At 43.1% G+C, this 27434-nt stretch overlaps 2 protein-coding genes across 3 annotated transcripts in view; one reads left to right on the forward strand and one right to left on the reverse strand.

Moving 5' to 3' along the window:
* The first annotated feature begins 775 nt into the window (after positions 1 to 775).
* stx4 (syntaxin 4) lies at positions 776 to 10173 on the forward strand. The gene is made up of 10 exons (XM_008277750.1): positions 776 to 996; positions 1326 to 1430; positions 3054 to 3153; positions 3387 to 3461; positions 3531 to 3601; positions 4531 to 4639; positions 6446 to 6519; positions 6832 to 6969; positions 7054 to 7164; positions 8784 to 10173. Exons 1-10 carry the CDS (start codon positions 967 to 969, stop codon positions 8859 to 8861), a joined length of 891 nt encoding a protein of 296 aa, XP_008275972.1. The 5' UTR covers positions 776 to 966; the 3' UTR covers positions 8862 to 10173.
* A 738-nt stretch (positions 10174 to 10911) lies between these two features.
* srcap (Snf2-related CREBBP activator protein) overlaps positions 10912 to 27434 on the reverse strand; it is a 40383-nt gene continuing 23860 nt past the window's right edge. For both annotated transcript variants that reach the window (XM_008277753.1, XM_008277752.1), the window contains 15 exons: positions 26947 to 27098; positions 26602 to 26814; positions 25634 to 25798; positions 24414 to 24569; positions 23976 to 24305; positions 23434 to 23618; positions 21468 to 21781; positions 21151 to 21353; positions 20396 to 20565; positions 20082 to 20278; positions 19359 to 19473; positions 18746 to 18871; positions 18391 to 18567; positions 18115 to 18198; positions 10912 to 17048 (listed from right to left, as the gene is read on the reverse strand). In XM_008277753.1, the coding sequence (XP_008275975.1) occupies positions 12414 to 17048; positions 18115 to 18198; positions 18391 to 18567; positions 18746 to 18871; positions 19359 to 19473; positions 20082 to 20278; positions 20396 to 20565; positions 21151 to 21353; positions 21468 to 21781; positions 23434 to 23618; positions 23976 to 24305; positions 24414 to 24569; positions 25634 to 25798; positions 26602 to 26814; positions 26947 to 27098 (7222 nt within the window). In that variant the 3' untranslated portion in view covers positions 10912 to 12413. The remainder of the gene's footprint in view (positions 17049 to 18114; positions 18199 to 18390; positions 18568 to 18745; positions 18872 to 19358; positions 19474 to 20081; positions 20279 to 20395; positions 20566 to 21150; positions 21354 to 21467; positions 21782 to 23433; positions 23619 to 23975; positions 24306 to 24413; positions 24570 to 25633; positions 25799 to 26601; positions 26815 to 26946; positions 27099 to 27434) is intronic.

The following is a 27434-nucleotide window of genomic DNA, read 5'->3' on the forward strand; positions in this document are numbered from 1 at the left end:
AGGGTTGCAGGAGGCTGGAATGTAACCCAGTGGGCACTGAGTGAGAAAAAAAACAATGTTTGCTTACTCTTATGCTTACAAAATCACAAATGGTCTTTGGAGAGGGAAGGAAGCCAGAGCATCTAGAAGAAACCCACTCAGGTACAGGAAGGACATGCAAACTCCCCACTGGAAGGCCTCACCTGACCAGTATATTTGAACACGGAACCTGCTGGCTTTGAGGTTAACCACTGTGCCGCCCTGAGCAGTAATTATGATGAAGCTATTGATGTGACGCCAAGATTTCTTGCCTGACACAACTGTAAAAGAGAGGGATCCAAGACAGGAGCTGATTCTGTCTTTCTTTGGCTCAAAGATAAATATGTCAGTCTTATCTGTATTTCACTGGAAAAAACAAAAACAAACAAAACAGCTTTTACTGCATCCAGTCATTGATTCTCTCAGGTAATACAGAGTTTCAACAGGTCCATAATCACCTGGTAAAAGTGATGTTTATGTCTGTGTGTCATCTGGATAATTATGATGGGCCACTCTATTATTTTGAATAAACACATGTAAACTACTGAAAACAAAAAAGGATATTATACATAAATAATACTATTTTAATAAACAAAAAAATAACTGCTGATAAATGTATACATTGTATATAATTGTAAGAATGTGACATTACCCAGCTGGCCTGTAGTTACACATGCCACCACAGGGGGCGCATGTCAGTCGAGGTTGACTGTTTCAGCCGCAGAAGAAGAAGCAGAAGCAGAAGAAGAAGCAGAAGCAAAAGAAGAAGAAGAAGCAGAAACAGCAGAAAGAGAAGAGTTGTTGCTGCTGGAGTTTACTTGTTGAATGACAGGAGACTAAAGTTGTTTTGGGGTTTTTTTGTGGTTTCACAGTTTGGCAAAGACTCAGCACGTTTCTGCGCCGAGTCGCAGAGTTTCTGACACCTGACTGTGAACTTCGCTCCGGAAAATGCGGGACCGAACTAAAGAATTAGGAAACGTGAGTTTCAAAGTAAACGGCTAACGTTAGCGGGAACAAGCTAACCCGCTAACTTAGCCAAGTTCATTAGTTGGCTTCCCAGTCGGCGCTGACAACTTTGACTACTAGAATGAATTCAAATAAGCGATTAAAATAACGATGTTTAGCTGTTTTCTGTGCCTGAATGCTTACTTTAGCGACGTTTTATTCCCAGCTTCCGTTTCTCCTCACAGGATAGGGCAGGCCGGGGTAGGGCAGGGCTGCACATCTGAGCTCACATCTTCTTACAGCACTAAAGCACTCACTGTTGTTGTTTGTTTTCGTCTCTATTCTTGTCGCTCTGGCTGCAGAACGCCGAAGCTTCAGACGAGGATGAGGAGGGCAAAGCTTTGATGATCAGACCTGGAACATCTTCAGCCAAAGATGATAAGGAAAATGATGCTTTCTTCAAAAAGGTGATCCTCTCAAAGTGTTCGTCTCTGCGGCTCTTTCAGAATATTAGCAGATGACTTGCATCGCTGTTTAGGAAGACTCCTCCTATAATGATGAGGTTGAATTTGTAGGGAAGTGCATCTGCATAGAAAATACAAAAAATATTCAATAAGGCTGTTTGGACCATTTCTCATATGGTGTCATACAGGCAAAGAGATCTTAAATGGTATTTTGCTTTAGATAACATTCACAGCCGGTTGCACAGAGCTTTGTGGTGCAGATTAAAATGGTCAAACAAACTGTTTCCTTGTGTAGCGACAGTGCTGACAGAATACCTGTTTCTGGTTAACCTTCTGAAGTTAAACATTTCCTTTTTAATGACATTGCATTTTTACGTGATTTTTGCAATCAAATCTTCCTGTTCCTGTTCCTGGTCTGGCTGTGCACATGTGGAGCCTGAGTGTTAACAAACTCTGTGTCTTTTTAAAATGAAGTTGAAAAGATGTCATCAGAAAGGCTTGTCTTGTAGATCAGTTGTGTAAAATTACAACTGTGGGAATTTTGTGTTATAGTTCCAGTTAATTTGCTTTACATTGCACTGTCACTACTGAACATGCAGACATTGCGGTATTGGTGATCAAAAGATGTTTTGTGCAACCCTAGTTGGCAAAGTATTTCTGTAACCTGCTTATTTTAGGAATAAAATAGTTTGAAAACAATGCAGAACATCACATTTGTGGAAAAGGGGGTAAAAGGCAGTGCTGAGGTTTAAATATGACACAGACTGCTGCTGCTGTTTCTACGTTTGTTTTGTCAACATTTCCGTCTCTGCTAATCCCACTCCCCTTGTAACTGAGCAGCCATGAACAAGGACCCAGTGTTATTTCCTAACTGTTGAATATTGTCAAAAAATTCATTGGATCAGACTAAAGGCAGAACCTAATTTCGGGGAAATATGTAATTGCAATTCGATTTGCAATACAGTTTTTCAAAACTCTTTCAATTCATTACACAGTGGACACTGATTTGAGAAAATGTGATGGAATATTATTACATGAGATAACGTCAAAAGTGAGACTGTCACACAAAGAGGACGACATGAATTTGTAAAACCGCTGACCCTGGGTCAGACATGCTGCATAATGTACAATGTGTGGCTATTAAATAATACAATGAGCTCACGTTAGTCGAATCACCTCAACCACACAGTATACTGCAATTAATGTGCTCATTTAAAAAAAAAAAAAAAAAAAAAAGAGCCCAGACCGTTTCAATCTGCTCAAATTAAATAAAACTGAAATGCAAAATTAGTTTCATTATCTAATAGCCACACCTCATACATCCTAATTTGTATCCCTGATGATTTGCTCTTGACATTTGACCTCTAGTCAAGGATTTTTTTTGTTTGTAAAATGTCAAAACATATGAAGATAACAATTTGCAAAGATATGAAACCAAGATAACCAGCAAATTCTCCCGTTTGAAAACCTGGAACCAACCGTTTCCTTTTAGATAGAGATAGATAGATACTTTATTATTATTACCTGACAAACAAAACTGTTCTGTTGATCATCTAGTTGAATAATTGCCTACAAATGTATTAATGTTGTTGCCTACAAATCCTGAAACTGCTTCATGCTTCTCAGGTGCAAGAAATCCAGGAGGGCCTGCACAACCTCAAACGAATGGTTGCTGACCTTGAGACCAAACAGAAGACGGTGCTGGGTGTTCCGCTGCCGGAGGAGAGTACGTATAGACATGTAGGCTATCAGTCGGTCAGAGTTTAGATACTGAGCAATAATAAACTTAGGTAGATGATTGCTTATGGTAGTTTACAAAGAGTGCAGGCAGGAGCTTGTCAGGAAGCAGTTTTTCTGACCACGTGGCCTTCACCTTCATCTTAATCAACTCAGAGGTGGCTCACATTGTCACACACAGAGCCTCTGTTTCCTGAATATGCTGTTTTATTCTTATGTTAGGCACGAAGAAGGAGCTACAAACACTCAGAGAGGAGATCAAAACATTGGCGAGCCAGATCCAGAGAAAGCTGAAGAGTGAGTATTTTATAAAGTTTTTGTTTGTTTGTTTGCTTACTTGAGTTCTAATCAACAATCTTTCTGCAGGTATTGAATCCAAGAAGGGAGAGGAGGATGGAAAATATATACCCATTAATGTTCGGATGCAGCGCACACAGGTAGAGCCTCACCTCTGCTTTGTCCTCGCTAGTAATACCTTTTAAGAAGAAAACCCCTACATTTATTGTATACTTCTGTAGATATATTCTCTCTCGCTATCCTAAAATATCAGAAAGTATCTGGTAAATATCAACACGCTGACATTTGTAGCAGCATGAAACCACTTTATTTCAGACGAAACTGGCTCATTGGCTTGAAATGAGAAACCGATTCCTGCCTGGCAGGTTGATCATCTCAGTCACATGCTCCACTTTTAAGCATCATGCCGGATTGTGGAGATGACTTGCTGTGTGAGAAACATAACCATGTTAAACAGAAGCTAGTGTTTACACAGAAACATCGAAGAAACCCTGTGGAAGTAATCATGTGAAGATAAAAGAGGAAATGGGAAAAAATATCCTGCAACCACAGTCAGAAACGATAGTTGAATGTTAGATAGCATAATCTGAAAGATAAAAAAGAAAGATGATTGTACCGTTTATACTAAGATTAGTATCTTTTTCATACATGTCTGTTATATTGTATGAGGCCAGTGTGGACAAATAAATGAGAAACTTAGTATAAGTATTTGATTTACAGGAAAGTCTCTTCATTTGTCCAAAAACAGACATTTTAATCTTGTTATTTTGCCTAAAAATTCACAGAAAACCGTTTCTACAGTTTTGTCCACCTCATTAATATTAGAAACAGCACAAGCTGTAGCCTCCTGACATGCTGAACATTATAAACAGCACAAAGGGAGGACTGAATGCACAACTGCTATGTTAGATAGTATGTTGGTAGCCCAACAAAATACATCCACAGTTATCCAAATCTCCCATTAAGTTTGATTTTTGGGGACTTTTATTACCGAGTTTATCTCTAAATCCAGGTTCAAGCAGCAAATCTAAATGTACAAAGACCAAAATGTTCTCATTTGTCCTTCCAGCACGGCGTCTTGTCCAAGGAGTTTGTGGAGCTGATGGGTTACTGTAACACCATCCAGGCCGAGTACAGAGATCGCAATGTGCAGCGAATACAGAGGCAGCTGAAAATCAGTGAGTACATGGAGCTGATTTGTGCCCTTTGTGGTTTGTAGGCTTTCTCAGGGAGATCACGCTTTGACCGATCATTTCCCCACTACAGCATAGATCGAGGTTTCAGTCACACGTCATGTCCTTGCTCTGACACTTTCTGTTTAAAATGATAACTTCCATGCTGTTTATTAATTGTCAACGCGAAGTAGAGTAAATGTTCCCAGCATATTCACACTTAGTCATAGTCTGATGATAAAAAGTATCTTTCTTAGTCAGCGCATTAATTTGGTCCAGTATTCAGCGTGTAAAGGTGCAGCAATATTTCTGTCATTTCTGTGCACTCAACCCCCAAAAAAAGGGATGTGATGTTTTTGATTTATGTAAAACAGATTTAAAGCAAAGCTGCTGGCTCTGAAGGTTTTTTTTTGAGGTTTGAGGTTCATAACCTCAAAGGTGACCAACATTCCAACACTCATGGATGACGCAACAGTCGTGCAGATTTCAGTTTCGGTTTTAGTTATTGCCACTTTGCTTGCGAGAAATCATGTTTCGTTGGCGTCATTTGGCTCTGAATCCTTTGACACCCATGAGCCTTGCCTACCTTTTGCAATGGAAAAAAAAACAAAAGGCCAAGGACAGCCCATGAATTAATCTACAATTAACTCCAAATTTAAAACTTATGAGGGTTATGCTTCAGTTTTTGTTTTCAGCTTCTTCCTTGCTTTAACTGCAAGCTTTGGATGTTTCTTAGCATCTCTGAGGGAGTCACAGTTGATTTACACCTCAATATGTAACTTTTTATTAAAGCACTAGATGTTGTTGTTTGGACAAATAATCAAAGCCATAAAAACGCTCTGACTGTGAGTCTTCTAACACATCTGTGGGGAAAAATAAAAAGCGCTTTTACTCACAGAACCTGAGCAACCTGAAATGACGCCTCCCACATCTTCTACTCCCACAAACAAGTCAGGATCATGAGGCGCCGACTAAAGCAGCGTTTCTATTGGCTGAGCGATCAACAACGATCAGCCAGAGTTGAACAAAGACGAACCACCGACAGTGAAACCTGAAACAAAACTTGAATTTTGTCAAACTTGACAGGACGTTGTGAGATATTAAAGACATAAACCTGATCTGATTTTGTTCACGTTGGGCAGTCTTGGCTGGGGAGCTGCAAGGATTTCTGAGGAAAACGTGTTTGATGATTGATCATTTAAGTAATTTATAAAGCAAAAATGGCAAAACAGCTGATTGTTCGACATCTTAAAGGGGAGAATTTGCTGTTTCTCTCAGTCTTGTGTGATAGTAGTTGAATATTTGAGGTGTGCTGAGCCTTTAACGCTGCTTCCTGGTGTTTGACAGCGTAAATAATGAACAGCCTCAGGGAAATCATTAGCTGCTGTCTTAAGACACCAAGGAGGATGCCAGGGGGGAAAAAAATCTCTTTTTGTTTAGTGTTTTTGTTTAAATATCTGCATCAAATACATCAAAGCATAAGAAATGAGCGATACATCTCAGAGTCAGCACTTTAAAAACCTTTTTTTTTTAATGTACATTGGTTCCCCCCATGACAGTTGAGTTATATAAACACATTTTCCCTCTGATTTCTGCAAATCCAGCTAAAAAAAAATCACTATTTGGTCTCAGATGCTCAAAACCTGAGCCGACAGACAGAGCTGAAGTTTATCAACCGACTTAATCGAGTTTTATTCAGCTCGACTCCAGAGAAAGTCAGAGGGCAAACACACTTAGATAGAGGAAGTATATTTTCTATTTTTATTCTCTCTCCTGCAGCATTTCTCTGATCTAGTTTCCTTTTGACCTCAGCTGGCGCCAACGTGACGGATGAGGAGCTGGATTCGATGCTCGAAAGCGGGCAGACGGATGTTTTCACCCAAAATGTGAGTATGAAGGCTGTCTGAAGCCGCGACACGTAACACACGTGTATCTGTTTCCCATCAACCGTCATCATGTTACGCTTTAGCAACTTAAACCAGTTGGAAATGATTTGCTCTGTTGCCACCTCTCTGACTGCTCAAACTGGACAACAGATGTGGTAAGACAATCAAGTGCAGCCCTTAGATGCGTCTTGATGCCCACGTAGTTGGTAGTGTGAGGAGTCCTGCTGGTCTTGTGCAGCCTTTCATAGACGTTAGCCTGAAGACAGACGCTTCTGTTGTCTATGTGCCTCCTGACAAATATGTGCTGCGCAGATCCTGATCGACGCTAAAGCTACGAAGCAGGCGCTGAATGAGATCGAGTCCCGACACGACGAGATCCTGAAGCTGGAGAGGAGCATCAAAGACCTTCACGATATGTTCCAGTATCTCGCCATGGAGGTGGAGGCTCAGGTACAGCCATCACCAGCGATCACCTCCCTCAGGCCGCTTCAGATCACAAACAGCGTTTGATCCTGATGTTTTTGTCTTCTGCAGGGCGAGATGGTAGACAGGATCGAAAACAACATCAAGGAATCGTCTAACTACGTGGAGAAAGCAAAGGAAGACACCAAGCAGGCGGTTAAAAATCAGCAGAAAGCGCGCAAGGTACAGTGTGCTTTTCCACACATTAAATGGACAGTTTAACGAACTGCAAAGTCTTTTCTGGGCCCAGTTCCAGCGTACATCCTGGTGCCACGTTAACTTTACATCACTCAGATTTTAATTACAGGACACTGACACGGTTAACATCCTAATCCTGGAAAATTCCAACCACAGACATGAAAAAGTCAGATTTCAGACTGGACTATCAGGCCAGCTTCAATTTGTGTTGTATTAGAATGCTCTAAAATACGGCAGACGTTAGCAGGACTGTTTGGAAAGGTGTAGAAGCTGCCTTTGTTTTTGTTTTTTTAAAGGGCATTCATCATGAACATCTCTGAACACAATGTCTTACTGACTTTGCTCACCTGTTTGTCATTTTCAGCCAGAAGAGCCCTACTGATCACATAATAATTCACTATAAATCTAAATCTGGCATGTCTATCAATAGGTTAACTGTAGGTTATATGAGTCAATGACAGCAGCTACCTGAAACATGAATGTCACTTGTTTGACTGTTTTGTGTCATTTTCTGTTTTAACGTTAAATATTTCATCATGTCATGTGTTCTCCAGGTAACCTTGGCTTAAGTTGTAAATCTGCAGTCTACCGCGTTAATTTTACATTTGGTGTATTTGACCAGCAGCTATGTTTAGGAGTCTATGACTCCGTTTATTAGGTACTTATAATGCAGCCCTGAGGCGCCTCTCCATTCACACCTAAAAACATGTGAGAGTCGCGTCTTTGACGGGCCGTGACAAATGTGATTTTGAGGTGATGATAAATAACCCAGAACTCCACACCAGTCAGTAAAAACTGAGACAACTCCTTGAATGAAGGTCTTTTTTAAAAACAGAAGTCCACTTGCCTTTTTACTGAAGCACTTATGTTCACCGTGACCTGAATGACTGAGAATCTACACAGACGCTTTGGTTTTCTGGTTACGTCCAGCTGACAAGAGATCTGAGAACATGCAGATTATACGAAGTGAAGGCCGAAATCTTTCAGACCTATACCAAATTTTGATTTATAGTGGATTTTTATTTAACCAATGTGTTTCTTCAGGCTGTAAATGACATGAGCAAGTGACAAAACACACAAAGATAGTGAATTAAAGATGTTCATGCTAAATTTGAACTATTTCTACTTAAATTTATTCCTGGGCTTTAAAGCCTGGGAGCCTCTCAGGAGGAGCTGGAAAACAGTCCACAACTTCTCCATTTTTTTTATTTTTTATAATTTATAATTTTGGCTCTATTCTCTGCAGCAAACCTGCAGAATTCTGTACATAGAGCTTTTAAACGCTGCCTGATCTCGCAGCAGGACAGGATCCGTGGACTGTGAACGGCAGGGTGCTTCAAAGTCTGAAAGTGTGTAAATGTTAGTATTGGAAATGGGCCATGCAGAACCTGCTCTGCACTAGTGGAGGCCAACAACAACAAATAAAGCCACAATTATTTAAGTAAACCTGTTGTACAGCAACTGAAGTTTCCAATGTTGCTGTCATGTTTTTTCCTCTCCCGTGCTCACAGCTTTGTAGATACTAAAGGAAAAGATCAATTAGGACAAAATAGGAAAGCTGTTGCGATTTATTTTTTAATCTGTCTGTTTCTCTTTCTCTGCAGAAAAAAGTTTGGATCGCAATCTGCTTGGCCATCCTCATCCTCATCCTCGTCATCGCATTGGCCACCACCTTCACCTAGTTACGCTAGACAGCCGCTGTAAGTCGGCTACAGGCAGAAGCACATTACGGATTCAGAAACTTTCCTTTCATGTAAATACATCAGCCCACAGGATGTACGGGTGAACATAGTCAATGGAATTCGTCTGTCTTTGCCCGTTTCACATTGTCTCTCTAACCCTTCTGTCCACCTAACAGGCTTGTTTGTGTCCTAGACGCGATGTGCTCTCTGTCCCTTAAACTCACACACGACTTCAGTCTTTCCTGCAGCTCCAGTCGAGGCAGTGCTGCAGGTTCATGTCAGTTTCTCTTCTGCAAAACAAAGAGCAGGAAAAAATTATGAACTGTTACGTCCTTCCCCTCCCTCCTGCATGAAAGAGGAAATAACCTCGAGCAAGGCATAATGCAGTATTGAAACCCAACACTGGCGCTGATCATGCTGTACTCAGGAAAACTGCCGTCGACTCTTGTTGCTTCTGGACGAATTGGAGACGTAAAGAACAATTTTATAGAGTAAGGCTTTCTTTTATAGGCATATATAGACTAATATAATTGTACATAACCTATATTGCTGGGGATTAAGATACTGTATACTATATGCAGATTATTTTTAAAACTTGAAACTTGTTTCAAACTGACTACGTGAAACAAATGTAAATACAGATTTTTTTTGGTGTGAAATAACTGCCCCTGTTTTGCTTTTTTTTTCTCTTTAATTTTACAAAGGTGTCTCAGCCCTGCAATAACAGGCCCAAGGTCCTGTTTATTTGTCCTACCAGTATGTATTTATGATCTGAACACTGTGTAAACTATGAGAAAAGTTCTGCAACACCACAAACCTTTCTCCAAAACTGTGCCTTCTCCTTTATATCAAACTGAGAATGTGTTGTTGTGCACTAACATTGTCAAGAAGGGATGGACTGAGTTTTTAAATCTGTTTATATGAGTCTAAATTCACACAGTAACGTTGCAGCTGTGAGATACCTGTTGTTTTTTTTTTTTCCTTCACCAGTCTGTCACATTGTCCAAGATCTTCGTCCGGTTTAGGTTATTCTGCAGGTAAATCCTGTCGCGGCGATGTGTTTGCTAACCAGGAAACACATTTCTGGACACAAACAGAACCTGTTCAGGCCACAATGTGACGAATCTGTCGACAAAAACGACCCAAAACTGTTCGAGGAAGTTCAGCTCTCGCGGAAGTCTCTTTGGGAAAAGACTGAACGAGGAGAGAGCGGCGACTTTGCTACTGTGTAAAATTATGGCTGTTGAATTTTGCATCACATTTATTTTAATATAGGTTTGTTTTTAAAATAAAATACTGCCATGTTCTATCATTCTGTGTTTGTGTTTTATCATTAACCCTCCAAACCTGTGGGTGGACAAGTGTGTTGTCTTTATCAGAGCAACAAGCTGGAAAAACACTAATTTTTTTGGATTTTAACTTTCTGATGGTCTTGGAACTACTCGTGATGTCATGAAAACGTACCAAATGCAAGATTACATTTGTGATATTTCATGAAAATCATTTAACTCTGCATTTAAAATCTTACCAAAAATAACTTGTTTCCCACAGATTCTGTTAAAGAAAAATTCTTCACCCGTCAACACAATGGAGACTATTCAGGGGCTATTAGAGAAAGTAAAACATACTTAAAGGATAAAATACATGCAGCCTGGCTGAAAAATGATGTAAAGAGGAGCACATTATTGGAATAGACATTCAGCATGGTGAAATATCTGGAGTTGATGAATAGAGGAGCATGAAAAACAGTTTGCAGAGAAGGTAAAACTGTTGGTAGCTAAGTATCTAGAATCATTTGTTTACAGACTTGGTAACACCTATGGACACTTGGAAAATTGCATATTTTCTATTAGGATTGATGGCATTGTGTTATACTGCAATAAAACATTTCTGAGCTCTCTACTTCTAGCCATGGTTCTGCTGTTTTCACAGAGCTGCAGGACTTCATATTGCAGTTTTGTTTAGCTGAAAACACGCATTTTCTCTCCCCGTCGAAGCAGCTTCCTCATAGAGTAACACAAAGCTTCAAACACAAATGAAAAATGGCAACTAATTTTTGGTCTTTTTATTCAACTGTAATTGTCTTAATTTTCAAGTAAAACAATGTGGAATTACAAGGGATCAAAGGAATGCAACAAATAAAGAGACAAATCAAAAAGTAAGACCATCACCATAAACTATCGACCATCCCCTGCCAAATATCACCTTTGCTCAACAAGTCCGAAAGTAAATCGACAATTTACAGTCATCTGGAACTGTACCAGTAATTTTATTCACATATTTCGTCCAAGTATTTTTTTTTTTTAATTACATGAACCAAGAGCAATGAAGTGATGGTGACAAAATTCCAGGTGAAAAATAAACATTAATTTGGTAGCACTGATGCACGGGGTGCTTTTCTTAATGTTTCACAGGGGGGGTTGTATGTTTTTTTTTTTGTTGTTTTTTTTTTTTTGTAAGTTTGGCTTTTTTTTAAATAAGAGAAGCTCAACACCCCTGCTTCAGGTGCTTCACAAGGCAATCTGAGGTTCAAAACCATTTGGCCAAAGAGGCACTCTTTATTTCACTAACATTTACTTGCCCTTTCGGTATAAATACATGACAACTGTAACTGCCTTTGGGAAGATTGGGGCGACAAAGATGGATTTGTGGTGTAAAGCAAAATGCCTTCGCGACAATTTGCAACTTCAATTAATACATTTCCGTAGAGATACATCGCAAGGTACCAATTAACTGACTTAAGTTGATGTACAAAACGTATCACCACACCACAATGTACTCGAGAGCCAAGGGCCACATCAGATGTGCAAATGAGATATGCAAGGCTGGATTTTAAATGAATCCAATGAACAGAAATCGACATGGAAAAAGGGGCCCAAGCAAAGACAAGCTCCAGCATAGTGCAGCAAAGATCACATTGACAGATCTGTTCTCTTCCTAATACCCTGGAAGAAATAATAAAATATGCATAACTTATCAACTGACTACAAAGAAACAATAGTCAGGACAGCTGACAAAATTCTCAAAACCCAAGCTTTCTAAAACCTCCAACTTACAATACAACTGGTCACTCAAAAGATTTAAATGTCACACAAATGACTTTTCATGTATAACCCTAATAGAGGGTGCTGTATAATCCCATCTTAACACAGAGGATCTGAGTGTTCCAGTCTTTAATGATTACAGTACATAATGTGAACTAACAACTTGCCTGTTTTTTTTTTTTTACCTTTTGCTCCTTCAAGTCCCAGTAGCGGGTTTCTCCACCGCACCACCTCTCTGTCTGTTTACGGACGCACGATAATGGCGCCACTTTTTTTACTGTCAGTCCAGCATCCCTGAGCCTTCCCCCAGCGTCAATATCTGAGCTGGCGAGGGGACCAGCTCCAGTTAGAAAGGGAGAGGGCCCGAGAGGCAGGGAGGTCCCTGGCTTGTGCAGCACTCAGTTCCCTTGCTTTCATTAGAGTGCAGACAAAGCAGCAACCTTGGAGGTCATGACATGCTCTCGTATCGTGCTCGGCAACACTCTCGCTTTTCCCTTTGGCACTCCGATCATGTCTTGTTGTGACGCTGCTGACTGGCCGAGGAGCGGGTGCTCGCGGCCGGTGACCGGGCCTGAACCGCCGCGAGTGCTGCGACGCTCCTCAGCACCCTGTCCGGCGTCCCCTCGGTCCCCGAGCTGCTCGTCACCTCCTGCGAGAGCTTGTGAGACCTCCTGCTGTCCTTCCGGCCCTCCCTTTGTTCCTTCTCCTTTTTGTCTCGTCTCTTGGCCCGTTCTGAGCTGCGGTCCCTCTCACGCTCGCTGCCAGAGGAGGCGGCGCGGGACCGGGACCCTCGGCGCTCTGTGTTCTGAGAGCTGATGCTGTGGGTGCGTTGGCTGCTGTTGCTGCTGCTGCGGCTCCTGCTGCTGCGTCCCACGCAGTCGCCCTCGCCGTCGCTGCTCATGCTGCTGCAGGCGCTGTGGCCCCGCGAAGAAGACTGAGCCTCACCCTCGCCTTCCTTCCCCCTCGACGGCTTCCGGCTGCCCCTCTCTTTATCCTCCGATCTAGACCTCTTGTACTCGTCTTCTAGAGGTGGAACCAGAGAGCCAGGGCACTGTCTGGTGGAACGGGATGCAGAGCGGCTCATCTGATTGGGCGTTACAGGTTTGCTGCCACCGCTTTTATTATTTGTAAGAGATACGGAGTTGCTCTGAGGAGAAGCTGGTACACTTTTACTTTTAGGCTTTTGGTTCTTGTCAGAAGGGGAGGCGGTGGAAGTAGTGGCAGCCTTAGCTCCTGAGTCTCTCCGAGTGGTGTGACCGGGCGTGTCCACCCGGCCTTTCATTGCTAGAAGCTTGGCGGCTGCATTAAGTGCAGAGCATCTTTTCCCCAGAACTTCTGGTTCGGGAGGCAATGAGGGTGCGCTGTTAGTCTGAGCTTTGCTGTCCTGTGGAGGGTGAGGTCCTGCAGACTTTCTGGTGAGCCTAACAGAAGACGTATCACTGCCCGACTCTCCTCCTGTGGACGTGTTGGTGTTGTTTGAGGCATTTCTGTCCGAGCTGTGTGACGGGTTCGTTCCTTTCCTTTCCTTGCTGCCCTTTACTGTCTCCTGATCTTGCAGCCTGCGCTTGCCTGAGCGAGTCAGCCGGTGCTCCTTCCTGCTGTCGCTGCTGTCAGAGTCGGAGGAGGAAGAGGGAGACCTGGAGCGCCTCCTTCTCGAGATAGCAGCAGTGACCTCCGTCTCGCCGCTTTCCTCTTTCTTCTCCCCACCCTCTTCCTTCATCTCCTCCGTCCCTGCCTCTGAGGTGACATCCATCCGCCTCCTTTTGGCAGGATGCCTGTTCTCATAAGTCCTCTTGTGGTGAGCGTGGCGAGTGAGAGTCGATGTAGAGCAGCCAGATGATGGCGAGGAGGAGCGCGTAGACTCCTGGCTACTCTGGCGACTGAGGGACTTTTTCTGATTGTGAGGGCTCTGGTCTTCTGTATTTTCCTCCTCTGTCTGTTGCTTAGCTTCTTCTTTCTGAGGGTTCGTTGGACTCTTTGTTTCTCCTCCTGCTCCTCCTCCGTCCCTTCCAGACTCACCATCTTTGGTCTCAGAGGAACTCTCCACTTTTCTTCTTTTAGGCTGAGACTTTGAGATGTCCTGCTTTTTGTCTTCCTTCTCCTTGCAAGTCTTTGCTTCGGCATCCACAGCATCTACTTCCATTTCTGTCACCTTGTCCGAGTCACTTTTACAGGCAGACTCTTTCTGCGCTGGCTCAAAAGACTGCTTCTCAGGTAAAGCACCAGATGTGGGAGCAGATGTGGCTGCCTTTGTGGAAACATCTGTTGAATCAGAGTTTTGGACTTGTGGGGGAATGACTGCAGCGGTTTGTGTGATAAACACAGGAGCAGCTGTGGATGCTGCAACTGTTGCTACAGTAATAGTGGATATGTGGGTAGTAGCGTCGTTTGTGGTGGCAACAGAGTTTTCTGAGGACGATGTAGTTGTGGTGACTGTTGGTGGAGCTGGTGTAGGTTCTGTGGAAGTTGTTACTGGGGTCTTAACAGTCTTTTCTGCAGTCGTTGTAGGGGTAAAGGAAGTGTGGACTTTGGAAGGTGTCGCAGCTAGAGGTGGCGTTACTTTAACTTCCTCTATGTGGGGTGGTGAAGTTGCTGCAGCTGACTTTGCCTCAGCAGATGTAGCTGGAGACTGAGAGGAGATTGCTGATGCAGCTGAAGACTTGACAGACTCAGTAGCTGCCTGAACCTGTGTAGCCATGTGAACATCTGTCGTTGGTGAGGTTGTGACCGGGATTTTGGTAGATGTGACATTAGTCCTTGCTTTGGGTGAAGAAGGTGGAGGTGTATTTACAGTAGACAGTGCAACATTTGTTACTGGCGGTGTTAGAGGAGGCTTGTTAGATGTGGTTGGGCTTGTGTTTAATATATCTGTGTGCATTGTTTTTACTGGAGTTTCTGAGTTCGTTGAGCTAGCTTGGACTGTTTGTAGTGGAGGTGGTGTAGCTGTAGAGGTTGGTTTTGGTGAAGCTGTAGCCGGGCTTAATGGTGTTGCAGGAGGCTTTTGGGTGGCAGGTGAGGTGGAGGTTAACGCAGGTGCAGTAGATGGTGCAGAGGTTGGCGGCGAGGCCTTTGCAGCAGTAGTTGTTGTGAGTGATTTCACTGTAGTGGTGACTGCTGGTGTATCACTTGATGATTTTGATACAAGAGTTGTGGCAGCTGTGGTTGTTATTGTTGGGTGTGTTGATGGTGGAACTGCATGCGACAGTGTGGGGGGAGCGGAAACAACTGGTGTGGCAACTGTGGTGGTTTTGGCAGAGTCTGGTCCTGTTGTTCTCACAGCTGCAGAAAGTGAAGAGTTTGGCTCTGCAGCAGCCTCAGAAGCTGCGGAAACCACAAGTGTCGGTTTCACACCTGCAGGAGTTGATGAGACGGTGCTGGCAGGTGGTGACGAAGCTGTGGCAGTGACTAGAGCAGTGGCACATGTGGACAGACTGACGGAGGACGCTGTGTCTCTAGCAGGAGCTGAACTAACAACCTCGGTGGAGACAGCCACAGGTAAAGGTGCAGTTGGTGTCTGGTCTGTAGCCAAGACTGGTGTGGAGTCTTGGTTTGTCTTTGCTGCAGGGGCTGAAACTTCAGTTTTAGTGTCTGTTTCCTCAGCTTTGGCTGACTCCGAGTCCTGACTTGTGTTGAAAACAGCAACGGGAGTCTCTAGCGTGTCCGCTGCCTCTGTGCTCGTATCAGTTTTTGATGTAGCGGATACATCAGAGTTCTGCTCTTCGCTAACAGCATCTGCCATGGTCACGTCTTTAGGAGGACGACCTCTCTTACGTTTAGGGGACAGAGCAGGGTTCACTTCCTCACTTGGCGAGGTGGGCTGTGGGGAAGGGGTTGTTGTGATGTCAGTCTCAGATATTCTAGGGGGAGTCTTAGGGGGCCGGCCCCTTTTTCTTTTCAAAGGAGCCACAAGTGAATTCACGCTGGACTCTGCTGACGCTGAACTTGCGTCTTTGCCTGGTGCCGTGTCAGTTTTCTTGGACTGGTTCCCTCCTCTTCCTCTGCCCAGAAGTTGCTCTCCTAGCTGAGCAGCCATGCGAGATTCAGTTTCCAGCCTGCGTCGCACAGGAAGGTTTCTCAGCACAGGCATATCAGGGGAAAGATGGGGTGGGGAATATGGAGGATAACCTCTGACAGGCTGCGGGTGCACAGCTAGAGTTGGTGTAGATTCCTGGTCCTGAGGGGATTTGGTAACAGTCGCTTTAGTTTTTCCATCAGGGCTTGGCGATGTGCTGTCTTTGTTTGATTCGTCAACAAATCCAGCTGCATTCTCCTCCACTGCTGCCTCCTCTGAAGAACCTCCACCTCCAGTGCCGCTTCCTCGCCGTCTCCTCCTTCTCGGCTCCTTCTCCTCCACCACTGTGACCAGCCTCCCTGGAAGCTTTCGCAGGACTTTGGCTGAAGGGGAATCTTCGACCAGGCCCCGCAGGACTTCATTGTCTGCTGACTGACGCTTGCGAGGCGACCGGGAGCTAGTGGAGGGAGGAGACATGGCGCTGTGGTCCTTACTGTCATCATCTTTTGTCTGATGGTCCGCTGGGCAGCTGGATTCAAGTGATGACTCAGAAACTCTCCTCTCATTCTCCCCCTCCTTTTCCTCTTTGCCTGCTTTGGAGTTCTTGCCATCAGCCTCCCCAGCACACGGCTGTTTCCCTCCAGGGGGGGAGCTGGTAGGAGGGGAAGGCACTGGACTGGGATGGGAGCGGTTGGGTTGAGTCCTGGTTTTGACCGTCTGGTGATCTCTGGCGGGAGAAGAAGCTTTTGAAGATTTGGAGGAATCCTGAACCTTGCTTGATGAGGAGGTTCTGGGATGGTCTGAGCGGGACGGGGTGGTCGACACAGTAGCAGCGTCTTTGGCAGCTCCTCGTCCTCTCAGACCAAAGCGGAGTCTTTCAGGCACTTCTCTAGGGGTCGTGGGCTCCGCCTCCGTTTCAGGAGAGGCTCCACGAAGTCGGCCGCTGGTCCTCGTGGAGGTGACAGTCTTGTCCTTGGGTTTACGACCACGACGGGCTGGAGCTGGCTGGGCGGGCTCTGCAGAAGCTGGTGCTGTCAAAAAGTCGTCCTCGTCGTCATCAGATGAAGCGTGGAGCTTCAGGCCTTCCTCCTTGGCCTGGTCCAGACCCTTCCTGGCAGCTTCCACTTGCTCCTGAACACACACAAGCAGAGAGGACTTTTACATTTATGCAACTATAGAGGTTTAGTATTATAAAACCAACAATTTATTCATATTTTCTTCATTTGGACATAGTTCCTCAACATCTTCAATGTATCATAGTATTAGTAGTCGTCACTTTAAAATACCTTAAGGTTGGCGTAATGATGGTTAACAGTATTTATGAACATTTCTACACACTTTCCATTTTAAAAAACTAGATGTCTCCAGACTTCTATGTAGATTTTTACCATATTTTAATGTACAATTAACTTTATGTTTATTATATATGATATTTTGTTGCTAAATAATTCACAGAAGAGTGTATCTCTGTGGGCTGCAGCTTATACAAATCAATCAACACCAAAATACAGGCAAGTTCAACGCAGCTGCAACATCTCAGCCCAAACAGGGCCTGAGCTACTGATACTTGTATTATTTTCCCTTAACACATTGAATTAATAGTATATTATTATTGGCTCCTCCACATTTTTTATTCTCTTATAAAGACAAGAATGACAATGAGTTGACTCCATTTTCAGTGTCTTGATTATTCAACATTTACAGTGATGCTGCCATAACGTTTCCACAGTTTTCAATACTGCACAAGAACCCTAATTAAATGACTGTATCCGTGAAAATCAAGTTGAACACCTCAGTCCAAGCCTAAATATATGAACAGTATTTAGAAGTGTTACAAGCCAATAATATGGTGGTTTAGGAGATTTGTAGGTAATTTAACAGGTAATTTTTTTTTCTGGTTCCTGCTTCTCTAGTGTCAGGATTTGCTGCTTTTCTCTTTTTTTAATGGGGCTGAAAACTGAATCTCTTTATCTAGGTTTTGGATTGTTGATCAGACAGTACTTGAAGAACTCAGAACTGTGTAACTATTTTCTGACATTTTATGAAGTAAATCACTGCTGATTACTTGTTAAAAAAAAAAAATAAAATCAGGTAAACACTAGTTGCAGTCCTGTATTCCTTTTTATTCACTGCTATTTAAGCAAGGTGAGCTGATAACACAAATAAAACTGAGCAAAGATGAAAAGTGTGGCCTTACCTCAGCCTGCTTCAACTCTTCTTTGCATACATCTTCTAAGGAGGCTTCCAGGAAGTTCATGGCGTAGCGTTCAATGGGAGTGAGCTGAAGAGAAGCAGAGAATACGGTGAGTCGACTGTAACTGTGTAATTCAGACACACAGCTGATCCTAACTGCAATGCCAACTGGCAGCAAAACAGCAATGTTTCTGTTCATTGTACAATACAGATAAACCAACCAACATGTCACCCTGGACTTCAGTGAATCACTTAATTACAGAGCTGCAGTATTACCCACCTGCTCCACCAGAGCGGCGATTTCCTGCTCGGCCTTGGAGAGCTCCTCCACCTCCTCCTGCTCCCCTCCGTCGTCCAGCGGTATGTTCTCGTTGAACTCCGCCAGTTCGGCCACCTGCTCTGCTTTGGCCTGAGAGGCTGCAACTATGTCCTCCTCGTCCTCGGCACGACACAACGCCTGCAGAATGCCGAAAAATACAGAAGTTGTGCACAATCTTTAAGCGGTAGCATGCATTTCAGATCATCTCTGTATAACAAGGACATCATTCACGTTATATCTGACGATGTGCAGCAAAAGGGATGTTTGATTTTTGTTAATTACCAACAGGTAGGTGGTAAATGTACATGTATCTAACCTGCTCCAGAATAGTGGTGCTCTGTTTGTTTCCACCTTCCTCCTCCTCAGCTTGGGGCACCGACAGCTCCACTGCCACCTCTCTCTTCTCCCCTTCGTTCACATCAAACAGCTCTCGGATGGTTTGCTGAGGAACAAAGTGACAGTCAGACACATTTAGCATGAGCAAAACGATTTTATGATGGAAAGAAAGAAAACAAGAGGTACTTGAACTGCTACGGTCATTATCGCCAAAATAAACTCAAAAAGACTAATAAGAAAATGTCACCATGTCAACATCTTTCAAAAAGCACAAGTGTCATCAATATAAAAGATAAATTTGATCGTATTCATTTAAAGGGAAACACGGGTTGGCTTCTGTCTCTGCAATGAAATAACATTTCTTTATGTGGTGCAGTCAGTTAAGCAGCTCAGTCATCAAGGACTCTCCCACATGTTTGTGTCTGGATAAACCCAATGATTCATCAGCACATGATTAATAAGCCAGTTATGAGAAGCCGCCAAAACGAAATGTTTCAACAGGCCATTTAGAGGGAACGGAGAAGCTAATACAGTCTGTTAAAGTACATTTATTCCACAAAAAAAAAAAAAAAAAAAAAAAAAAATAAAAATACCTGTTTGAAGAAGGCGGTGGTAAAGTTTCCTCCTTCTATTGCCATATCTCCCAGCATCCTCTTCTGGTTGGCTTTCTTTAAAATGTTCTCCTCCACCGTGCGCTCACTGATCAGCCTGAAGAGCAACATAACAACATGTAGGTTGTTGAAATCACATTTCCAGTGACTATTTTGAGCATTTTCAAGCAAAAACACAAAACAAAATGTGACGATTTGTCATTTTTTGTTTGTTTTATATGGAAACAAATAGAACATATTTAGGTTTAAGCTTGTTGGTTGGATTAAAGAAAACAAACCAAAGACCTTCAAGTGGCCTGTGAGAAACCGTGAATACAATTTGTTTGCATTACATTCAACTGATTATTTAAAATTAATCAGGTATGGTGAAAGCTGCAGTCTTCCTCCCACACTTCTTTTTCTCATCTATCTGGCATTTTTATGGTTTTCCTAGATTGGTTTTAAAATCTTCATGAATCCTGCCATGATTAGTTGACATAATTAACTAGTGTTTTTTTCTTCTTTTTTTTTCATGTCAATCATTTTTGGCTCCAGTCACTGAATGGATGCTCAGTAAAAGTTTCCAAAGGCTTCGAACATGCGGTCTCCCTTACATTTTTAAAACAGATGCAGTTTCATTCCTGATTTGTTTGTGAAGAGGCTGGGTTTACAGTTGCAAATGCAAGTTTAGGCATCTGTGATATAGAGTTATGAAGAAAGTGTCACCTGTAGATGTGAACATCTCGGGTCTGGCCGATACGGTGGCAGCGGTCCTGAGCCTGGGCATCCATGGTGGGGTTCCAGTCACTGTCGTAGAACACTACAGTGTCGGCCCCGGTCAGATTCACGCCAACACCTCCGCTGCGAGTCGACAAAATGAAGCAGAAGATACGACGGTCTGCGTTGAAGCGCTCCATGAGGGCCTGAGGGAGAATGAAAGAAGGTGCACAGAGAGTGAGTTTTACAGACAGCAGAACAGAGCTTTCTGTTGCTGTAGGTGCAGGAGGCAGCTAAGGAACAGAAATACTGTCAACACTGACCTGTCTCTGCTCCACGCGGGTGCTGCCGTCCAGACGGAGGTAGATGTGTCCGTGGTAGTTGAGGAACTGCTCCAGCACATCCAACATGCGCGTCATCTGAGTGAAGATCAGCACCCTGTGGCCTCCGGTCTTCAGCTTTCGCAGCAAAGTGTGGAGAGTCTGAAGCTTACCTGCACACAGCACATAAGATAAAAACTTAATGAGAACAGTCTGAAAGTGATGAAAAGGTAAAGGATTAAGATTTCTATGTGTGAAGTCTTTTCTAAATCATGCATCATGTTACATCAGGAGTCTCCAATCCTGGTCCTCGAAGGCCACAATCCTGCATGTTTTAGATGTTTCTCTCTTCCAACACACCTGATTCAAATAATCAGGATCGTTATCAGGCTTCTGCAGATCTTGATGATGAGCTGATCATTTGAATCAGGTGTGCTGGAAGAGGGAAACATCTAAAACATGCAGGACTGTGGCCCTCGAGGACCAGGATTGCCCACCCCTGTATTACATTACACTGGCTCACTCAAGGCCAGTAGACATTCTACAGATTTACAAATAATTATTTAACTTAAAATAAACTAAACTCAAGGACCAATCACCAAAACAAAACAAGGTTGGAGTTGTTTTTAAGTGATAACCTGCTGAGCACAGTCAGCAGCTCTGACTCCCTTATGTTGGATTGCTAAACTGTTCATTGAGGCTTGGTGCTCTGAGTTTTTCTGCCCAACATGCAGCAAAGAGGTCTCCAGACAACTCACCACAGTCATACTGTATGAGCCTCAGGTCGGGGAACTGAGTCCTCATGTAACACTGGATGCGGTGGAGGCTGCCAGTGAGCGGAATGACCTGGGTCGATAACATGGAGGAGAAAACTGCCTGCTTGTGGCTCAGAGATGGAGGAGGGTGGCAGCAGTGCATGGAGATGGGAGGAGCCTCCACTGGGGGAATCGCAAATGTAAACCTAGAAGAAATTAAAAAAAAAAAAAAAAAGAGTTAGCTCATGAGTCTTTCCCCTCTTTAAAAGCTCTTGTATCATCAGTACTGTATCATGTAAGAAAACTGCCCAGTTATCCACCTGTCTATAATGTCAGTGAACAGCTCCAGCCGCTCCTCTATGCTGTGGATGGCCTCTCTGACAGCGTGGCTCTGAAACCAGTAGTCGAACTTGTTTTGCTGCTGTGCGTACAGACAGCTGCTGTGACCCGAGCGGCTCCAGTCCGACTGAGAGGTCAGGGCAGCTGGTGATGGCCGAGGACCAGGGAGAAAAGTCAGGAAGTCCAACACCTCCTGACCGTACATGGGTTTTGCTCCACAGTGGCGCTCGTTGACTCGAATGATGAAGTCCAGTCGGCTGTCACGCTGCTGTTTGTGGCTATCTGCCAGCCATGACTGTTGAGGTAGAGGGATACAAAAAGTCAAGTAAAGAGGTGGAATACAAGCGTCTAAAATAGCAGTGATCATGTTGTTTAAATGCATAATTAAAAGAAAAAACAAAAAAAAACATCTGTAACCCTGCAACAACAGATTATTTTGGCCATCTGGGGGCAGTGGGAGGAAGCTGTGAACACAACTTTAAAGCCAGACTTATACAGAGCAACATTCATTTGTGTTTGTGGCCACCTGCTGAATGCAGGCCAATTATATTTTATCCCTTAACTTTATTTGAGCTCAACCAGCTTCTGATAAAAGCTCCACTATGTTGTTCACCAGCTGGTGACTAACTGTGTCTGTCTGCTGTTTGATGCTTTTTCTTTCTTTTTCTTTTTTTAAAAACTAAAAAATAGCCAAGAAAATAGACTGTCAGAGCAAAACAAGTGTATGAAAACAGTGAAACTGTAACTGGACAGCTGAAAAATGAGCTAAAATTCACTGTTCGACTCCATAAATCTGAGGCTGCAGATTTAGTTAAACAGCCTCTGGTCCCTCATCACTTCAAGCAGCTTCTTTCACAGAATCACAAATATTGATTAGAGACACTTTAAAAATAGAAAATATGTTTTTGCAAGTTTTTGGTGAGGTCTGTTCGTGACAGTAAAGACAAAAGGTACAAACTGCGTTCTGGAGCTGTAACCAACATTAGCTTTCATTGCCGATTACTCAATTAGGTGTTTGGTCTAAAAGGTCAGAAAATGGTAAAAATAGGTGAAACAGTGTTTCCCAAAGCCCAAGATGACGCCATGAAATATTTTGTTTTGTCCACAAGCGAAAGATATTCAGTTTACTGTCATAGGAGGAGGAAAAGAAACCAAAAAATATTAAAACTTAAAGAGCTGGAATCAGATTTTGACTGATTAATCAGTTATGAAAACAGTTAGTGATTAATATAATAGTTGACAGCTGACTGAATAGCTGATGCAGCTCTACTGTTTACCAGTGGCGGCTGGTCCATACGGGGCGCAGGGGTGCCGCCCCACTACTAATGACCAGATAAAAAGTAGTTCTCAAACACAATATTACATTTGAATTAATTATTACAAAGTAATAAAAAAAATTAATAATAACGTTCATATTATTTTGCCATATTAACAATATTTGTATTATTAACAGATTTAAAGTTAGTCTTTGCTGGGTGTTTACTAATTCTACACTTCCTGGATGCGGGGCGCCGGTGACATGAGTGTGTATGTAGCTCAAAAAACTTTTCATGATCATGTGATCTTGGCCCGGGCTCTGATTGGCAGCTGCAGATTTTCTCACGGGGCGCAGCTCGGTGTGTCCCGTACCCGTCCACTTTTGCTGTAAGCCAATTAATTTAGTCTTTATTTGCTTTTGTCTTCTTTGTTTGGATATCAAAACAGTCAGATCCTATAAATATTGATGAAAGTTTGATGAATAGTTTTGAAATTTACTTCTCGTAAGTCTTGATCATGTTAAATTAGATTATGATTAAAATACCCTCCAAAGGTAGAAAATTTGCATTCTTGTAAATAGTTGTGCCTGATGTTACTCATATTCTAATTTCTGATTTAAAACAAAAGGTCATTTGCAGACTGCACCCCCCCTAAAAAAAAAAAATGTCACCAGCCGCCACCGCTGCTTACCATGTAGAAAGGAGAGCGGGGAGGCGGGCGAGGCACCCTCCTGGGTGGAGGGCAGGCTTTAGCACCCAGACTGGGCTTTGCCTTTGTGGTAGCTGGTGTTTGACTGGTACTGCTGCTGCTGCTGCTGTCCCGCGGCGTTGCTGAAGTCTTGGACACAGAGGACGAGGAGGGCACCTGAGCTGAAGCTAAAGAAGCAAGACGAGAAAGCACACAACATGCCTGCCGTAAATAACATGAATTAGTTTGAAATACTTTCTTCCTAACATACAAAGTTCTGGCTCAGTAATTTAACTTTTTTGTCAAAAATCTGCACCTGACATCTAAAGTCTTTGAATAAGGTAAACTGGCTTTGATGTGCGACTCATCCCATATGACAAAGCACACATCTAAACAGAGTTCTAAAAATGAAGTGGGGTGGTAGGGAGATAAAAAAAAAATTTAAAAAATTCTACAGATTAGTTGCAAAGCTGATCTGACCCAGCTGTGCGCGTCATGCATGCATGCTTACAGCATCACGAACTAAAGCTCGAGCTTGTTCTCACCTGGCTGCTCTGTGCTCGATGCAGGAGGCTGCACTACTTTGAGGACAGGACGAAGGGGCTGGGGCTGGTTCGGGGTGGAGCTAGGGTTTCTAGGAGGAGCTATGGTGTAGTGGGCAGTAGCAGGGCCGGGGGTGCGCTGGGCAATTTGCAGTGGAGCAGTGTTCCTGACAGGGGTTGTGTTGGCGTGGGGGTGCAGGGAAGGGGATGCCTGAGGAGCAACACGAGGGGAAGGGGCCACTGCCAAAGTGGGCACAGGCCCGCCTTCCTTGCCTGTTGACTGACGCACAACGATCTTCACGACGCCAGGGCTGCTCACCATGGACGAGGGCACTGAAGATAAAACACAGGAGGATCATCTCCAGTTAGCAGTCAGTACTCCTGTGTGTGTGTAAAGAGGCTGAACACGAAAGAGAAAGAAAAAGGAGGAGGGTTTCATACCTTGAGAGGAGGCATTGTTCGGCAGCCGGTTAGCAGGAGCAGCAGTGGAGGGTGCGTTTGCAGGGTGTGCGTTGGCCGTGCTCTGGACAGACACCTGAGCAGGCTGGCTGATGAGGTGATGCTGCACCCCGCTGGACACCAGGTGCATCACATTACCTGCAGAGGGAGAGTTAGAGAAACACATAAATCAGACAGATTCTTCAGTAACCACATCATCATTTGCACAAACTGCAATTATTTCCTCATTAGGAGATTAGATTTGAGCAATTCTGATCAATCGAACCAAAGATGACATAATTATGGGAAAGAAATAATCCAGATTTGTTTGCGTCATAATTATTTTGTGTTCTCATTTAAAGATTAAAATTATCTTACAGCGCTTTTTTTTTTAAGCAACAGCGTCATTGTTTTCATTGTAAATTATAATAATATGATTTCCAGTTTGTTGTCATGCGGTCAGGTTACTTTAGCGTTCGTAGGTTCTGCAAAAATATAATAAAATATAATATCCATCATTAGCATTCTTCAAACTAATAAATACAAATGAGGTTAAAGAATTCTGACAAATACAGATCCAGTTTAAACCGTGTTAGGTTGATATGTATGTTTGGTACCTGCTCTGCCTAAATCAATCACACTGGACTGAGTTTAACTTACCTGCTGTTTTAGCCTAAATGAATTCTAAATCATCATAAAAAGCTGGTATTTTGCAGCACATTGAATCATTTAAGCCTTGTTATTTTACACTAAAATCTTATGATTTCCAAAAACAGATCTATATCAACTGGTATCCCCAGTTCAAGAACTATTGAGGAAAACAACATGGACAAGATAGCTGCTGCTTTTAGACAATCTGTCACTTTTATTTCTGAGCTGTGATAAGAAAACGGTTGTGTACACCCAGCTAATGATTTCTTTGACATGGAGTGAGTTAGTTTAGAGTTGACTCCAACTAAATGCTCAGTACACATTAGATTAGAATGAGACCATATCAGCCAACCAACAGACCAGTCAGCTTTTATTTTGACCACAGATGTTCATCAAGCACAAAAGACACTACAAAATTAAACGTATTAAAAAGATTCAATATGTTTACACAGTTACTATTATTCTAAGGAAAACTACAACTTTAGTATACTATTGCATTATCATAAAACCTCACAGGTGCATAACTAATTGTAATGGCAGAAATCAGCCCACAGTAAATGTGTAACACCAACCTTGAACTGGGCGTGCGGGAGCTGCTGGGACTTGGTGGATCTGAGCTCCAGACAGAGTCAGTTTGTTGCCCTGAAGCTGGAAGGTGACGGGTTTACTGCCCTGACATGACGATACAGGTCGCCCTGCCAAGGAGGCGAGCTGGGCTATGCTCACTACCTCACCAGCTATGAAAGGAGAACAAGGAAGACGTGGGTTAGAAACAATATGAGATTCACTTTACTTCAAACTGAGTCACTACTTAAATATAAGCTGAAGACCACAGAGTTACAAACAACTGCCTATGTATGATGTCTTTTGATATTTGTGGTTAAGTTGTCAGCATTTGTGAGAGGCTGTTGTTTCCAGGAGTGTTTTTCATTTTCATTTTCACTGAACATAAACTCCTCTGTATGTTGCAACAACCCTACAGGTATGCATTACAGCTGCCAGTTTTAATTATTTCAGCTTCGGAGAAATCATGTTTTGTCTGTAATTTTGAAGTGGAAGGCAGTTTTGAATACTACAGTACCCGTGAGCTTTGTTCTGCTGTTGCCATAGATACAAAGACAGTCAAAGGTGTTAATCCGAGCAAATTCAAAACACCAAAGTCGCTGAATTCACCCACAGCTGATCCACAGCTTTTCAGATTTCGTAAACTTTAGCTTTCACCTGCTGTTCGCGGCTCATGAAACTGAGAATTTGAAACTTTGTGAGTGGATGTTCGTAGCCTGAATACTTCATGTCCACAAGCCTGTATTTTCGGCTTATTTATTAAACCGCCAGATACTTTGTGATGCATCTGTTACTCATTTGAACTCGGAGAGAATTTAAGACGCAGAAATGCTTGAAATACGGGTCAACCAACATTGTCTGTAGGAAATATGAACGGATTCCACAGCAGCACTTGAAACTGCTTGTCACACTCCAAAACACTGTACAACACTTCTGCGAACACTCCACAGAATGAAAGAAAGAACAGTGTACTTACAAGGCAACCTAGCTTGCATATCTGGACTGAGCAGAACCCTCTGGGGCATGACAGTGCTGGGGTTTGGACTGGGATGAGCTGGAATGCTGGCTGTGCAGGGAGCAGAGGGAGGCCGTACGGTCAGCACTGGTTTGGGAGCGCTGGATCGCACTGCTGTTTGAGCCGTGGGATGCATAGACGGGCGAGGAGGTGTGGGCGCCACTGAACACACCACTAAAAGAAGAGAAGCAGCAGCAGGAGACGTGTGCTATGTTACTTATCTGCAACTACACATAATTGACTGGGATACATGTTTAAGTATGAAATCATGTTTGTTTAAAAGCTGTTTTATTCGCGTTCACTTGCCTTGCTGAACTACAGGAGCAGGTGCAGGAGTTGAGGCGACTTCAGCGACAGGAGGAGGTTTGGGGATCTGAGCTGCAGGCGGAACGGAGCACGTAGGTTTGTTCATCAGCAGCACTGGTCGATTATCGCTTTTAGGAGGCGGCTGGAACATCCTAAAACAGGCATATGAAGGATTAAACAGTGCATGTATAGTATCTGTGTCATAAAAAAAAAACTTTTAGACCAATTCGTGGTCTCTGCATCCCTGTACACCGATCAATGCGAAACTTGGAAAGCAAGCAATAAATACAGTCGTCCTCAAATGTATTCATACCCGTCGATTAAAGAAAAGGCAAAATTCACAATCGTGACTCAAATAACTAGAAACTGAAAAAAGTAATAATAAATAATAAAAAAAATCACCAAATTACAATTTAGTTAAAAAAAAAAAGACATTACTTTGAATTGTGGTTAAAAAGAATAATTTAGAAAAATAAATAAATAAAAAT

Source organism: Stegastes partitus, unplaced genomic scaffold (assembly GCF_000690725.1).
Source record: "Stegastes partitus isolate 25-593 unplaced genomic scaffold, Stegastes_partitus-1.0.2 Scaffold107, whole genome shotgun sequence".
Taxonomy (NCBI): Eukaryota; Metazoa; Chordata; class Actinopteri; family Pomacentridae; genus Stegastes; species Stegastes partitus.

Coding starts and splice junctions, on each gene's coding strand:
- stx4 (XM_008277750.1), top strand. CDS start 967: ATGCGGGACCGAACTAAAGAATTAGGAAAC. Junction 3,602..4,530: donor TTCGGATGCAGCGCACACAG/GTAGAGCCTCAC, acceptor TTGTCCTTCCAG/CACGGCGTCTTGTCCAAGGA. Junction 7,165..8,783: donor ATCAGCAGAAAGCGCGCAAG/GTACAGTGTGCT, acceptor CTTTCTCTGCAG/AAAAAAGTTTGGATCGCAAT.